Consider the following 16,103-nt stretch of genomic DNA (forward strand, 5'->3'; position numbering starts at 1 on the left):
CGACCACCAGCAAGCAGAAAGACTCCCCCCCAACCCCTGAAAAACGTTAAAGGTACAATTCACATACCATAACATTCACCCTTTTAACGTGCACAATTTGGGGGATCTTAGTGTATTCACAGGGCTGTGCGACCATCGCCACTACTTCCACATTCTCATCTGGATCCCGAAAAGAAGACCTCACCTCTTTAGTGGTCACTCACCAGCTCCGCTCCCCCAGTCTCTGCGGATCTGTCCAACCAGGACATTTCCTATAAAGGGAACCACACACTCGGTGATCCCCGTGACTGGCTACTGTCACCGAGCGTCGCTTTCCAAGATTGTCCACGCGGCAGCGAGCCTGGTGCTTCACTCCGGGGCCGCTGAGAACAATGCAGCCGCCAACACTTTACTTTCTGTATGCATGCTGTTTTCAGTGTCCTTGGGTTACACATGAGGTCACACACAGGCGCGAACCGCTAGGGCACATGGTAACATCCAAGGCCCTGCAGCCGCCACAGCAGTCCCACCACCCCACTTTCCGCAGCCAGGTGTGGGCTTGGATTTCTCCACGTCCTCATCAGCACTCGCTACCACCCGTCTCTGATGGTCCATCCCGGGGGGGGGGGGGGGGGGGGGAGGGGAGGGCATGCAGTCCCCTCTGTTCAGGAACGACTAACAGTACCAGCTTCCGCTCTCGCTAGCGCCCCGTGTCGTACCGTTCCACTTAACACCGGTCTCTAAGTTCTCAGGATGATTCACGTTCCTCAGCCGGCCCGGAAGATCAGGGTTCCAGGCCACCCCAACCCCTCAGCTGGTCCTCCCGCTGCCTGATGGCGGGAGGACCCGCACCCAGACTATACACACAAGTCCCAACACGTCAGTGAGAAAAAGGCAGATGCCCCACAGACAATCTGGTGACGGTCCCGAACAGACTTTCACAAAGGAGTGTCTGCAAATGGCTGGGAACAGGAGGGTCCAGGACAGGCTGGAGCCAGCAACTAAGGGAGGTGTCCGGGACAGACATCCCTGAGGAAGGCACCCGGAGCAGAGCGGCTCCAAGGCCCAGCATGCAGCCCTGCTCAGTGGGCTGGCTCTGCTCCCACACCCCCAGGGCCCCTCGCCAGGCCTCTGCCCCCCTACAGCTCTGACAGGGTCAGGGGATGTCACACATGGGAGAGGCCCCGGAGGGCAGGCAGTAACCGGGGCCCTGCACACTTCACAGCCTGTGCCAACAGGAGCCCATCAGCTTCTCTCTCAGGCGAAAGATCTCCTTGCACAGGTGAGAAACTGTACCCTGAGAGCAAGGCCTCCCCATCACTTCCCAGGAGGGACTGCCAGAGAAGGCAGAACCAATACTTGGCTCTGTTTAGCTGCCCTTGCCTCAGAATCACCTGGGGAGCCAGAAACATCTGTTCACAGGTGCGGGCACACCTGCCAGCCGGCCCTTCCCAGTCTCGGAGTCTCGGCCCTGGAATCCGGAAGGCTGCTGTTTACTGGGGCCGCGCCTGTTAATCCCCAGATCAGCCCCACTTCACACGACTTGTGGAGATTATCTCCCTCAGGGCATAAGGCCCTACACTCACAGGAGCTGGGGAACTGAAGCAGAGCCCAAGGAGGGTCTGGCCCTTCTGCCAGGGGACCAGCATGGCTGTCCTGGACAAGGGCACACGGGTGCCACCCGTGGGAATCACCAGGAAAGGCGAGAGTGCAGGTGCACACAGAGCCTCGCACACTGGCGACCCCAACATTCCCAAGGGGAGGTGTTGATGACTCGGGTACTAACCTGGCACACTCCTGAGAGAAAAGTCTAGAAGAGAACCTAATCACTGCAGCAGACCAGCAGGCTTCGAGGACTGGGCAGGGGGGAAGGCGCCCGCTGGGGCAGCACAGGAGACCACAACAGTTAGTTCTCGGTCTCCTTACAGGTGATTGTGCACCAATTTCAAAACTGAGGGCAGCTTACAAGACAGGATCATCTGGGCAGCAGCCAGAGTCACTCTGGAATCTTCTGTCCCTTGAGATCAGAGGCCACCCTAATTAATATAGCCCACCACCGGAAGAGGGGCTGAGCCCCACCTCACTGAATCCCAAAACAAGGGGGCAAGACCAGACAGCCAGCAGGAGCAGATTCCCAGAAGCCTCCAGGGAGAGAAGCCACAGAAGGAAGGGACAAGCTCCCACACAAGCACAGAACCTGGAGGGTTGGATGCAGCCCTGGGCCACCTCTCAGAGCCAGGGTATCACCAGGGATCCAAATGGCCTGGCGGGGTGAGGGCAGGATCCACCCTGGACCTTCCATCTTTCTGTGAACCCCTTGGTCCCACACCACCCTAAGGCTGGTTCACAGAGGGAGTAGAGCTGGGGGAGGAAGGACCTGAACCCCCAGATACACAGTGTGGGCCAAGGCAGTGGGGGGAGCAGGCCTGGCCCATGGGCACACAAGCACCTGGGCCCAGGGCACCCCAGGTCTGGCACCAAGTGTGCACCTCCTCAGTGGGGTTGGGTGAGCCCATATCTGGCAAGTGACAGGTGGTCAGGAGGACAGGGAGGACATGGGGGACACTGTGGGGGAGGGGGCAGGGCTCCACACCAGAAGTAGGTGGGTGGGCACACGGCAGGTCCAGGGAATAGACAGGTGCTAGGTGGTCTGCAGGGAAGGCTGGGGGTACTGTGGATTCTGGGGGAGCTGGAGAGTAGGCCTCCCCCTGGGAACGGGGCAGATGGAAGCTACAGGCACACTCACACAAACTCTGCCTGGCTGACGACCCTCATCCATCAGACCAGCCCTGTGCTAGGCTCAGGAGATCCACGAGTGACATCTCTCCTCCCTCAACCCACCCTTCCCACTATGTGGCTTCTGGTCTGTTTCCCCTCGGGCACCTGCACATTGGCTGTGGGGATCAGAAGAACCAGAGCTGAGGACTGACACCTGTATGAAAACAGAATGTGGCTGCCTATGGACGGCTGTCACTCCCCTGCACCCCCCACCCCGCCCTGCGCCCCCCGCCCAAGTCTGTCCTGTCCGCCCACATTTGTCCCATCGCCAACCATGCACCCCAGCTGCTCTGGGCAGCGTCCAAACATTAAGCTGCTTTTAGAAAACTGGGAATCCACTCTTGGACGGTAGGGATTTAGCCAGAATCGGGAGCATTTAGAGAAGATTACACCCTAATTGCCTCAGTGTCAGCAGGCAGGCTTCCGGCCAGCTGAGCCCCAATGCTGGCAGCGGTCCCCTGGGACCCTGGCTCTGCCACCCAGGGACCCAGAGGACAGTCCCAGGGCCAGGAGACAAGGCCCCGGTGTCCCCACAGCAGCTGGCTGCCCGCACAAACCTCATTCGGCAGCAGGAGGGGCAGCTGTCCAGGATGGCCTGGGCTGGAAACACCAGGCTCGCTCCATCTCTAATCTCCGTACATTTTCTCCATTAGCAGCCTCAGGTAGGAAGGGACACCCAGCAAGCCACACAGTCAGTGAGTGGCTGGAAACTACCTCAGAACCCAGAATTCTGCAACTTTGGGACCCCATGTCTACAGCTGTGGCCAGGGCAAGAGAATGGGGTCTCAGGGGCAAGTATGCCCCACATCCGGCATTCTGTCATGGTCACCCAGGCAGGGATGGCCCCCAGTGCCCCAAGGAACTGATGCAGGATCACCTGCCATGAGGGGCTTCCAGAGCAGAGAAGACATGGCTCCGCCTGTCAACAGAGGTGAGACCCTCCCTGTGCCACAGCCAGGTGTCTGGTCCCCCAGCCTCGCCCCTCCACCACGCACACCCTGAGGTTCGCCAGAGGGGTGAGGCCGGCAGGACCCTCCCATGCTGTCTGTGATGTGCGCATGGCCCACTGTCACCGCTCCAAGATGCCACCCCAGAGAGACACCCAGGGCCCACTCCCGGCCCATCACGACAGTGCCAGCCCTGCTTCATGTGCAGCAGCCACCCTGTATGCTGCAGACGCCGCCCCCGCAAGCCTCCGGCCTAGCCGCTCTCCGTCCCAAGCTTCACGGCCACATCTAGGCCCTAACAACAGGGCGGCATTCCAGATGGCAGCTGGTGCAGGCACAGGAGGGCACCCCCAGGGGAGGTGAGCACTGAGAGGCCAGAGGAAGAGGTGTGCCCGGCAGCAAGAGCGTGTGGGAGTCACACCTGGGCTGCCCCATAAATCCAGTGGGTTCTGCAGACCTGTCCCAACGCAGGCCAAGAGGAGGGACAGGAGCAGGGAGAGGCCAGGCAGGCATCTTTGGGGTGGAGCCCAGCACCAGCACCCAATGAGGGGCCAGACCTGGGGGCCCCCCGCAGGCTGGAAAGAGCTTCCCAGAAGGTGGTGGGCACCTCAAAGGACAGCGGAGGCACCAAATGGGGTGTGTCCGTCACACTTCTGGAGTGACAGAGCAGCCAGGCCCCACCCATGGGGAACACCCAAGGGGGACCGGATCCCAGGTCTGACCACTGGCTGACTCCACACCCCTTCCCTAACTGCCAGCTGGTCAAATGCAAAGGCCAGTAAGCTAAGCAGCTCACTGGGCTGGTTTATCAGGAATAAAGTCAACCCTGACTGAGCTGAGCCCAAAGGGAAGGAAACATACATGAAGGTAACCAACCACTGGTTATTTTTCTTTTTAACCATGTGCATCCCGTTACTTTTTCTCAAGATAGATGAGATGACATGACATGACATGACATGAGATGATGAGATGAGATGAGATGAGATGAGACGAGACGAGATGAGACAAGACGAGACGAGATAAAATGACTACCGCGGATTGTCAGTGACCACGACCCACTTTGCCAGCCCGGGGGCTGAAGACCTGGAGAGACAGACCCCAGTCAGGGATGCAGAGTCACACAACAAAAACCACAGGGCTTAGGGAACACGTGAAAAGATGGAAACCTCATAAAAGCAGTACCGCACCATCAGGACAGTGGGGCATCCACGCAGACCAGTGGGACAGAACGGCGCCTGCAGAGGCCGAAGGACAACTAACGGACCAGCAGCGGAGCAGAGGTCGTCCAGTCTCTCGAACAAACAGCATGGTAATGACGGCACCCCACTGCACCCCCTCACCCCGCAAACAAGTGAGTGTGGGCATGCCTCCGTCCTTCCCAAAGTGACTCAAAACCAAGGCTGGACCCAAAATACGACACAGACTTGCAGAACTTCCAGAAGAAAACACGGCAGAAAATCGCTGTGATCTTGGGTTTGGTGACCGAGATCTCAGCACCTAAAGCACAACCCGCACAAGTGGCATTAAAATGAAAAACGCTCCGTGAGAGACCCTGCTACGGGATTGAGAAGAGCAGCTGCAGACTGAGAGACGTTACCTGCCAACTAGGACTTGCACCGAAACAGAGAAAGAACAGTTCTCGATGAAGAAACTACTGAAACCCAAGAATAAGAAAGCACTCGAATTTAAAATGGGCAGAGGAGAGCAGACACTTCACCAAAGACACACAGACAGCAAACAAGCACGTGACCAGCCGCTCTGCATCCGTCATCGTCATAGGAGAAACGCAAATCAAAACAGCACCAAGACGTCACTCGTCACTCGCGCTGAGCTGAGCAGAGTGGCCAAATTCCAGTGCGCAGGCAGCACAGCACGGCATGCCGCGAGGTCACACAGCAGCAGGAGGCCGGTCAAGCTGCAGGGAGCGCGGAACAGGTTAGCGGTTTCTTACGAAACTAACCGTACTCTTCCTGTTCAATCCAGCAACAGCACTCCCAGGAACTGACTGACCCAAATGAGTTGAAAACCGATGTCTACACAGACACTTGCACAGACGTTTACCGCAGCTTTATTCATAATCGTGCAAAACTGGAAGAAAGCAAGATGCCCAGCTTGAGTGGATAAACAAGCAGGAAAATGCACACAAACGTAAAATCAAGGAAGTTCGGCGAATTCTAGGAAGGAACGCATAACGTGGCAGAACAATCTGACCATATTTCAAATGGATGAAGCCACCTCACTGAAGGGATGGGGAACACAGTGCTCGCTCAATTAACTTATTTGGAAATAAGTGGAGCACAGAAGACCACTGGCATATAAGCATCAGGTTCCACTGACACAGGCACAGGCCAGCAGTTCTGACGCTCCTGTGCACACCTGTGTGGCTGATGGGGGAGCCAGATGTCCCGCTGCTGGACGGAAGTTACAGACACGCAAGGGGAGGCAGTGGGAACGACACACGCAGCGAGGGGCCAGGGCGGAGACCTCAGCATGAGCTCACGTTCGGGCTGCTCACACACAGCGGGCGCCGGGCAGACATGTTTCTAGACGTGTGTGTGCGCGCGGGCCGGGGTGCAACACCTGTCTCCTGGCTCTGTCGGCCGGGAGCGCGGAGAAGCAGTGAGTGTCCAACAGCAGCAAACAGCCAGATCTTGGCCTCAAACACCATTCTCCAGTAAAAGAAACCAGGCTCCTTGAAGAAATGACTGATTGCAGGACTGGGGCACGGAGCATTCACGATGAGCTGGGAGCACCTATAGCACCAGGAAGGAGTTGCTAAGAAAGAAAGGAGGGAAGGAAGGAAGGAAGGCAGGCAGGCAGGCAGGCAGGCAAGCCGTCAGGAGGGAGGGAAAAAGGGAGAAGGGAAGGAGAGAGGGAAGAGGAAGGAAGGAAGAAGGGAAGGAAGGAAGGAGAGAAGGAAGGAAAGAGGGAGGGAGGGAAGAAGAAAGGAGAGAAGGAAGGAGGAAAAGAGGAAGAGGAAAGGAAGAAGGAAAGAGGAAAGAGGGAGAGGAGGAAGGAGAAAGAATGAGGGAAGGGGGACGGAGGAGGAAAGGAGGAGGGAGGAAGGAGGTAGAGGGGAGGAGGGAGGGACAGAGGGGAGGAGGAAAGGAGGAAGGAGGAAGAGGGGAGGAAGGATGATGGAAGGAGGGAGGAAAGGAAGAAAGGAGGAGGAAGGGAAGGAAGAAGGAGGAGGAAGGATAGGGGAGGGGGAAGGAAGGAGGGAGGGAGGGAAGAGGAAGAAGGAGAGGAAGGAGGGAGGGGGAAGGAGGAAGGAGGGGGGAAGGAGAGGAAGAATGGAGGAGGGGAGGGAGGAAAGAAGGAAAGAGGCGGGAGGGGAGAGGAGGAAGAAGGGGGAGGGGGAGGAAGGGGGGAGAACACGGGAGGGAGGAGGGGTGGAATAATCAAGACAATGAGTGTTGAAGGGGCACAGGAGCCAAACGGGAGAGCCGCCAGGGCAAAGCTGAACAGGCGGAACAACAAAATACAGCAGTGCTGGCTCACCACCCAAACCTAAAAAGTACCTGCAAGTCAACAGCAATACAAGCCAGTGGGTGGATAATTAAATAAAGGGCACAGAGTCAGGTCTCCCATGCAGAAAAATTCCAAACCACGTACACAGACGCTCCTGTCCAGGAGAGGTTTGGAAAGGGGGAAGGGGCGCCTTGAAAGTGGAGACCCTGACAAACACCCAGACAGGGATGGAGGCCAACATCATGGGGATCAGCCACCGACTCTCCATGGGACGTGGTGAGAAGGGTGCTTCACCTCTGTGACCCTCCTCCCCGAAACATCTCACCCCACCCCATCCACGAGAAACACAGGAAACAAATCCCAACTGAGGGACAGTCAGCAAAACACCTGCCCAGCACTCCTCAAAACTGTCAAGGTCACCACAAACAGGAAAAGCTGGAGAAACGGTCATTACCGGGAAGAGCCCAAGGTCCACAAGACATGTGAAGTCTGCCTTGTGGGATCCCACATGGCGTCCAGGGGCAGAAAAAGGACAGCTGCTGTTTTCTAGGGGCAAGGCCACACGTGAGCAAAGGCTGAGCTCCCACCAGCTCCCACTATTCCTCAAACATCACCCATTTCTGGAACAAATTCACATTTTCGAAACAGGTGTTATAGCAGAAGGGACTGCCTCATCACACTGGCCACGCTGACAACATTGGGGGACATCAGGTGCCGGCGGTGACTGGCCCACAGGCTGCTGTGGGAGCCTGCCCTCACCGACCGGGTGTGGCATCTGTGACAGCAGGTGTAGCTGCAGGCTCACGACACCAGACACCCCGCCTGGCTCTCCCCTGCCCCCATCCCAGGGCCAACATTCCCTCTGACCACCCAGGGAATCCCTCTGGCCGAGATGGGCCACAAGGGGGAAGGAGGGAGAAGACAGCCCAGGGGACCCCGGGCAGCAAATGACAGAGAACGGGTCCCTGGCCCACACTCACTCCATCACTGCTGGGGCTTCAAGGATGCACCGGCCTAAAACAAGGAAACCAAGGCACAGGGAGGGGACCTCTAGGGGTCACGTCAAGCCTTGCTAGCATACAGCGTGAGCCGCGAGCCCCCATGGACCCAGGTCCCCACCCATGGAACAGGGACAAGGACGGCCCCTCCCTCCTGGGTCACGGGGAGCTGGCATCTGTCTGCATCAGTCAGGATACACCCGACAGGGGACCGTGAGCCCCGGCGGGCAGAGGAGGTACAGGAGGGCTGGTCTAACAAACGCGCTGGATGGGCGACCACCACCCAGCCATGAGGAGACAGTATACAAATCAGGTGAAGAAAGCACTCCCACCAGCTTTTTAAAAAGGGAAAACACAAACAGATCTAAGAGTGGGGTGCCGGGGGCCTGCAGGAGGCAGGAGGGAGAGCAGCTCCAGGCTCCCAGCGGGAGGCGGACGGCAGCCTCAGGGACGGGCACCCGCAGCCCTGTCTGTGCGGCCAGGCCCTCCAAGCGCCCCTTTGGCTCCTGAGCAACATCTCTGAGCCACACGGGAAACCCCGGCGCTCACCGGTTGTGGCAACGTCGTGGAACCGTTGCCTCTGTCAGAGGTGACAATTCACCCCTGAGTGCAACGGAACATTCAACTTGTGTTTCCGTGCGGTTTCCCAGCACCGCACACAGCCGAGCTCACGGAGACGCGGCCGGAGCTGCAGCCACTGACGTGCCAGCCACACATTCCCCCCACTTGGGTTCTGCTCGAAACTTCCCCACACAAGGGGGAAGCCGTCCGGCAGGGGCGCGATGCACGCAACTTGCCTTTGAGAAAGCAAACCCGAACAACACAAACCGCACGGTTCTCTCACGTGACATGGCAACAGACCGGAAACAACTCCGGACCCGCGGACACGGAGCCCATCCGCTTGAAGGAGACGGGCGCTCCTGCACCTCAGAGAGTAACGCTAAACCGCGGCTCTTCACAAACCACTCCGGACGTTCTCCCCCCATTCTGTGGCGTCCGGCGGCACTCCCCGACACGCACGGAGGAAAAGACCTGGGAGGAGAAACGGCCCGCCCTTGCCCATGCTCGCCATCAACGATCTCCAGAATTCCCACACAGACACTGCTCACTTCTAGTCTCTCGCGCTCCTAAAACAAAGGTACAATTTTTAAAAGATCAAGCCCTAAAAAGGAAGCCAGACCCCAGTCCTCCCAGACACCATCGCCTGCCCGGGCCCCGACGGCCTCTGCACCCTGCACACCCGCAACCCCACCTCTGGGTCCCCCTCCCCGGGCAGCGCGGGGCCCGGACGCTGCCGGGCAGCCACACTGGGCCCGCTCCTGCCCGCCACGCTGGACAATGCTGGGCCCGGGGCCGGGAGGGCGGTGCCCACCAGCGCCAGCAGGGTCCTGGCCAGCCCCTGCCTGCTGCCGACCTTCGCCTCGCAGTCTTTCTTCACCCCTGGCGCACCGACACAGCGAAGCAAGTGTGACCGAGGGGCGGCTGTCCTCACTGACAGGGGAGACTCATCTCCTCCTTCCCAGCAAGGGGCCAGGCTCCCACAGCTGACGGGGGAAGCCCAGCAGGAGGCACGTCCACCTGGCCGCAGCTCTCTGGCCACCGGCTGCCCGTGCGCTGCAGGTGCTCCGGCCCTTGGTGACCTGAGCTGTCAGTCCGGGGCCACACAGCTCCTGAGGGCCAGGCAGGGTCCACTCTGTCCCCTGGAGCCAGAGTGGAGGCCATGGCCCTGCACAGCACACGCAGCACCTCCTTACCCGCCAGAGGCAGTGCAGGAGACTCTGGCACTTTACAGAGTGGGAGAGCCCTCACGTTTGCTTCACGACCCCTGCCCAACACATTCCACAGGCAGCAGAGCAGGGAGCGCCCAGGAGCGCAGCCCTGGAGGGCTGCGTGCTCCTCGACTTTGGACGCCCACACCTACCTCTCCCCCCGGCCAGACCTCGTGGGCAGGGCCACCTCAGCGCCTCCAGGACCCTCCAGACCCCACCTTCAGGCCCAAGTCTGGCCCCCGCATGCCCACGGCGGGCGGCCGCACAAACGGGTCCCCCAGAGCCCTCTAGCCCCAAGGATGCCACTCCATCCTCCAGGAGAATCCCCACAGGCCTTAGCCAAGTCAGGGCTCTTCCTGCCCCAAGCAAACACTGAGGAGGCCTCCGATTGCCCTTCCCTCCTCCTCGAGAACCTGCCCTCTCAGGGACAGGCCACCCAGGCTCACAGCCTTGAGCAAAACTCAGCCTCCCTGTGCCTCGGTTCTCCCAGCTGTATAGTGGACACAACAAGGGGGCGACCCCAAGGCTGGTGTGGGGTCTGCGGCAGTCAGTGGGGCATAGGAGGCTCTCACAGCACCTCCTTCATGGCTAAACTGACTCACAGCTGTACCTTCTGTGCAAAGACCTTCATGGGACCTAGTGCCTGAGAACCCCATCCTGAGCATCCTCAGTTTCCCCGATCACTGGGAGGGGAGATTATGAGAGGGAAGGAGGAAGGGAAGGAGGAAGGGAAGGAGGGAGTCAGTCTAGAACGCAGAGCAGATGCTGCCACTCAGCTCAGCCGCTGAGTCTGCAGGACGGGAGGGACTCAGGTGCTGGAAGCTGGTTTTGGGAGCCGGGCTGGGGCAAGTCCAGAGGTGAGGCGGAGGCGGCTCCAAGAAGCGCCCAGGCCTCGAAGGGCAGGCGGGCCGGCCTTCCAGGAGCTGGGAGAGGCAGGGGTGGTGAGAGCAGTGAAGGCAGCCAGGACAAAGGAGGGAAGCAGCATGTGCTGGGTAAGCTGGGGCCATGGCCCCAGGCAGCAGGCTCTGACTCCCAGGACCAAGGGATGGCAGGGAGGGAGCCAGGCCTGAGTGAGGCAGACGGAAGGAGCTGACAACATGAACTGGCAAACACTAAGTAAACACCTACTGTGTGCCGGGCACCGTGCCCATCCCCTGACACCCTACAACTCACCAAATTCCACCTGCTGCTTCCTGGGACCTAAGCACACTGACTGCACGTACTAGATCCTGACATGGCACACACAGCAGAGAGGGGACCCAGACCCACCTTCCTGCTACACCTTCCTTCCTGAGACTACACAGGGACCCCTGCCCCCCAGCCCTCACATCCCTGAGCCCCACAGGCAGGAGCTGCTGCCCTAGCACACCTGCTCCCCTGAAACTGCAGCAGGGGACACGAAGTGAGGTGAGGCCATGGCCATCCGAGTGTCTGCCCCACCAGAGTGGGGAGGGGATACAGTGGGTCTTGGGATGGAGTGGGACCTTGTGAAGCCAGGTTCAATGACTACCAAATGCCTAGTCAAAAAGGGCCAGCAAGTACCCCCCACACACATGCACACTCACCACGGTGAGATACACACTCACACTAACCCAGTGACTGGCTTCAGGACACTCACCTGTGACCAGCCAGCCAGATTCCCTTCCTCAAAGACAGGACCACCTACAAAGGCTGGGCAGGAGTGCAAACGCCTCTGCTTGAAATAGAATCTGTCAGTAACTGAAACAACTTTAGCTCAAGAAATTTTAATTTTTTTTTTTTTTTTAACATTTATTCACTTTTGAGAGCCTGAGCAGGGGAGGAGTAGAGAGAGAGGGAGAGACAGAATCCGAAGCAGGCTCCAGGTTCTAGCAGCACAGAGCCCGACGCGGGGCTCGAACTCACAAACCATGAGATTATGACCTGAGCTGAAGTCTGACGCTCAACCGACTGAGCCACCCAGGTGCCCCTAGAAATTAAGTTTCTTTTTTTTTTTTTTAATTTTTTTTTTTTTTTAACGTTTATTTTTGAGACAGAGAGAGACAGAGCGTGAGCAGGGGAGGAGCAGAGAGAGAGGGAGACACAGAATCGGAAGCAGGCTCCAGGCTCTGAGCCATCAGCCCAGAGCCCGACGTGGGGCTCGAACTCACGGACCGTGAGATCGTGACCTGAGCCGAAGTCGGACGCTCAACCGACCGAGCCACCCAGGCGCCCCTAGAAATTAAGTTTCAAAAGAACAAAAATGGGGGACGCCTGGGTGGCTCAGTCAGTTGAGCATCAGACTTCGGCTCAGGTCATAACCTCACGATTCGTGAGTTCGAGCCCCGCATCGGGCTCTGTGCTGCCAGCTCAGGGCCTGGAGCCTGCTTCGGATTCTGTGTCTCCCTCTCTCTCTGCTCCTCCCCTGCTCATGCTCTCTCTCTCAAAAAGTGAATAAAGATTAAAAAAAAAAAAAAAAAAAAAAAAGAAAATGTTCACCTCCCTACAGGACAAAAAAAAAGGCCCAACAAATATTGTCTTCTCAAATCTTGATTTTTTTTTTAAATAAGAGTTAACGTATCCAAATAAGACCCTGGCTAAAATTAAATAAGCTGATGAGAGTGTGGGCTGGCATGGGTGTGAGTGCCTGGTGCAAGCTTCCTGGCAGCACCCCTGACACTCTGACGCTCCTTTTTCTGGCCTCTGCCAGGACTTCCAGCTGAACTGTTCTTCCCTCACCTACAATGGGGGAAACTCAAGTTCAGGACAGTGAAGCCATGTGTCCAAGGCCAAGGGGCCAGTCCGTGCAGGAGCTGGGGGGTGACATCAAACTAAGCAAGCAAGCACTTGAAGAACACGTGTGGAGACGGGCACACCACCCTCCTGATTCCCCCGGGATCCACCCTCCGGACACACCCCACAAAACACAGCCAAAATTCCTGTGCTGATCAAAACATTTGTGCCTGTGACAGTAAGGAGCTGACAACTGAAAGGCCCCTAAGTGGGGACTAGTTCTTTCTGCTACAGTCTGTTCTGGTCTGTTCTTAAAGTGGGCATGACTGTGAGCTCCTGAACACAGAAAAGGACTGCACTTGCTGGGAGGGGGAGAGGTGCTCACCAAGCTGGGGGAGGGGAGGGCCCAGAGACCACAATGGGGCCAATGGTGCTCCTGCCCCATACTCTCTCTGCCCCTCCACCCGCCTCCCTCCATCAACGCAGGTGCACCCCCTCGCCCCACACACCAAGAAGGGGTCCTTGCAGCAGGGGCCAGGGGCCACCCCTCCTGCAGATGCAGTGCAGCCCGACCTGGCTGGGAGAAGGCACCAGTACCTGCTAACAGATGACAGGGCCACAGGTCCCATGTGCTGCCCCCTGCCCCCCCCCCTGCCCCCCGCATCAGTCAGTTTACTAACCAAACACCTGCTCTGCCTAGCACGGATCTAAGTACATGTGTGAACTAATTCATTCCCTCCTCCTCACCATCAGAAGGGGACCCTACTGTCCTCGCCAGCCAGGCAGGGAGGCTCTGAACCATACAGGCACCCATCCACGGCCACAGGAGGCAGAGATGCCAGGAGGTGGGCAGTCAGGAAGGCAACCAGCATGGTGGATCCCAAGACCAAGGGCCAAGGGGAAGAGTCAGGTGGGGAAGGAACACGCTGTGGGAGAAACCAACAGGCCACACACCTGACCATGCCTGGCCTTTGCGAACATACAATTCACAACCAGTCTTTTCTGGGTGAGCAAGGCTGCAGAAAAAGGAGCTAAGGCTCCTGCCCGCAATCACAACACCAGCAACGAGCAGGGCCTGGATCCAAACCCGGCTGTTCCACTCAGAAAGCAACTTCTCCCTGCCTCCCCCCCCCCCCCCAACAGGGCTGAGAAGTCAGGGAGAAGTGGGAGAGAAGCTGGTTTAAGTCACCCAGAACTCCTTCACCCAAGGCCTGCCCAACTCTCCCGTGAAGCTCGCAGGTAGCCTGGCGGGGGTGGGGGTGCGGGTCCCATCTCATCCCAGAGCGAAAATCAGAGGAGACACACGGCTCCTTCGGTGACAGACACCCATAGACCTGTCACCCGACCCTGGGACGGTAGCCAAGGCAGCCAAGACAGGAAGTAGGCGGGAAATGCACTGCATCCCAGAGAACTAATGGGGCGGGGGGACGTCACGGAGCTGAGTCTAGGAGGGACAAGGAGGACTCCAGTTATCGCAGATAACCACATTCAAGGGGAGTCCCGGTCAGGGCCCCTTCCCGGCCTCAGGGCGCTCACCCAAGACGCGGAAACACCCAGAGACCCGCGCTCTGCCTGGAGATGATGGAGGCCCAGGCCCGGCCTTTCCCAGCCGGGTTACCTGCATCCATCCCACGCCCCCATCCCCCCACCCGGAAAACCAAACAGCGCAGAGGACACCACCCCACCGTGCCCGAGGCCCGCAATCAGAAGCAAACAGGCTGGCGACAAGGCCCGACCCGCAGCCCCTGCCCGCGGAGGCCAGGACCCCCGCACGCGCACGGTCCACCACTCCAGGGGTCTCCGCAGCCCCTCCTGGCGGGCCGCGCACGACGACCCTGGGCGCCCGGGTACCTGCCGGGGCCCTGCCCTTCCCGGGGTCTGGACTCTGCTGGGGGGCCGGCCCGGCGGGGGTCAGAGATCCGTTCGGAGGAAGGGGGTCCAGCCGGCCTGACTGGGGGGGTCGGGGTGGCCGCCCTCTCTCCTCACCTCCTTGAGCTGCTCCATCTCGCCGCGGATGGCCTCGTAATCCACCTCGAGCTCCTCGAACTGCAGCTTGAGCTGGTGCTTCTCCTCCAGCACCGCCAGCCCGTACTCGGCCGCCTGGATCTTCTCGCGCGTGGTCTCGGCCAGCTCGTGCGACAGCCGCTTCACCTCAGCGCGCAGCCACTCGGGCTGCGCCTCCATCACCAGCCGCGCGTACTCCTCCTCCTCCGACGGCGCCGACATGGTGGCCCGCGGCCGGCTCACGCTGCTCCCAGCGAGGGTCAGGCCGGGCTCCTGTCCGCCGCTGCCGTCGCTGCCGCCGCCCAGCCCGACGGCGCCCGGCCCGCCGCCGCGCAGCCGCAGTGCGCCCCTCGCCGCGCGGGGCACTGTGGGGGCCGTAGTCCCGCCCGCGCCCACTACAAGGCCCGTCGTGCCCCGCGTTGACGGGCTGGGGCGTGATTGGCTTGCGGCCTGCGCTGGACCGGGCTCCTTCCAGCGCCGCTGCCTCCGTCTCCAACAATCCGGGTATTGTTGGGGGAGGGGGCCGTCGTCTCGCCCCCGCGCCCACTACAAGACCCGTCGTGCCCCGCACCGCCACACCGCCGTGATTGGCCCTGGCCTAGCTCGTCAGGCCTCCCAGCGCCGTCACTTCCGCCGAGGCCCCCAGGGGTATTGTGGGAGTTGTAGTTCCGCCCTCGTCCGCGCCCGAGCCGGTGCACGGCGCCGCTGTCCCGTCTACTTGCCGGTGGAGATTGGCTCCCCGCCCTCGGTGGTAGGGAGATATTGAATGTCTTCCCACGTTTATGCCCTCTTTCATTTCTTTCAGCAGTGTTTCGTAATTTTCAGCCTACAAACCTTTGCCTCCTTGGTTTAGTCTCTAAGTACTATTTTCTGATGCTGTAAATGACATCGTTTTCTTAATTTCCTTATCTGCTTGTTCATCGTTACTGTATAGAAATGCACCTGAGTTTTGGTGTGTTGATTTGGTATCCTATCCTGAATTTATTAGGTCAAATAGTTTCTTTAGGTGTTGGTGTGGAACCTAGGGTTTTCTCCATAGAAGATCATGTCATCTGCGGACAAAGACAATTTTACTTTTTCCTGTCCAATTTAGATGCCTTTTATTTCTTTTTCTTGTCTAATTGTTATGGCTGGGACTCCCAGTATTATACTGAATACAAGTGCAGACAGCAGGCATCTTTGTCTTCTTCCTGACCCTAGGAAGAAAGCTTTCAGTCTTTCACTGTTAAGTATGATGTTCATGTGGGTTTTTCATATATGGCTTTTATCATACTGAGGTAACTCCCTTCTATTCCTTGTCTGTTGAGTGTTTTTATCATAAAAGGGTGTCAGACTTTGTCACACGGTTTTCTGCATCAATTGAAATGGTCATGTGGGTTTTTTCCCCTTCATTCTGTTAATGTGTTTTGCACTGGTTGATTTTCATATGTTGAACCATCCTTGCATCGTGGGAATAAATCCCTTTT

At 58.5% G+C, this 16,103-nt stretch overlaps 1 protein-coding gene across 2 annotated transcripts in view; it reads right to left on the minus strand.

Annotated features, from left to right (window-relative positions):
* BICD2 (BICD cargo adaptor 2) overlaps positions 1 to 14,970 on the minus strand; it is a 45,944-nt gene extending 30,974 nt beyond the window's left edge. For both annotated transcript variants that reach the window (XM_042912532.1, XM_042912531.1), the window contains exon 1: positions 14,620 to 14,970. In XM_042912532.1, the coding sequence (XP_042768466.1) occupies positions 14,620 to 14,859 (240 nt within the window). In that variant the 5' untranslated portion in view covers positions 14,860 to 14,970. The remainder of the gene's footprint in view (positions 1 to 14,619) is intronic.
* Positions 14,971 to 16,103: the final 1,133 nt, after the last annotated feature.

The sequence above is a fragment of the Panthera leo genome, chromosome D4, assembly GCF_018350215.1.
Source record: "Panthera leo isolate Ple1 chromosome D4, P.leo_Ple1_pat1.1, whole genome shotgun sequence".
NCBI classification, from domain to species: Eukaryota; Metazoa; Chordata; class Mammalia; order Carnivora; family Felidae; genus Panthera; species Panthera leo.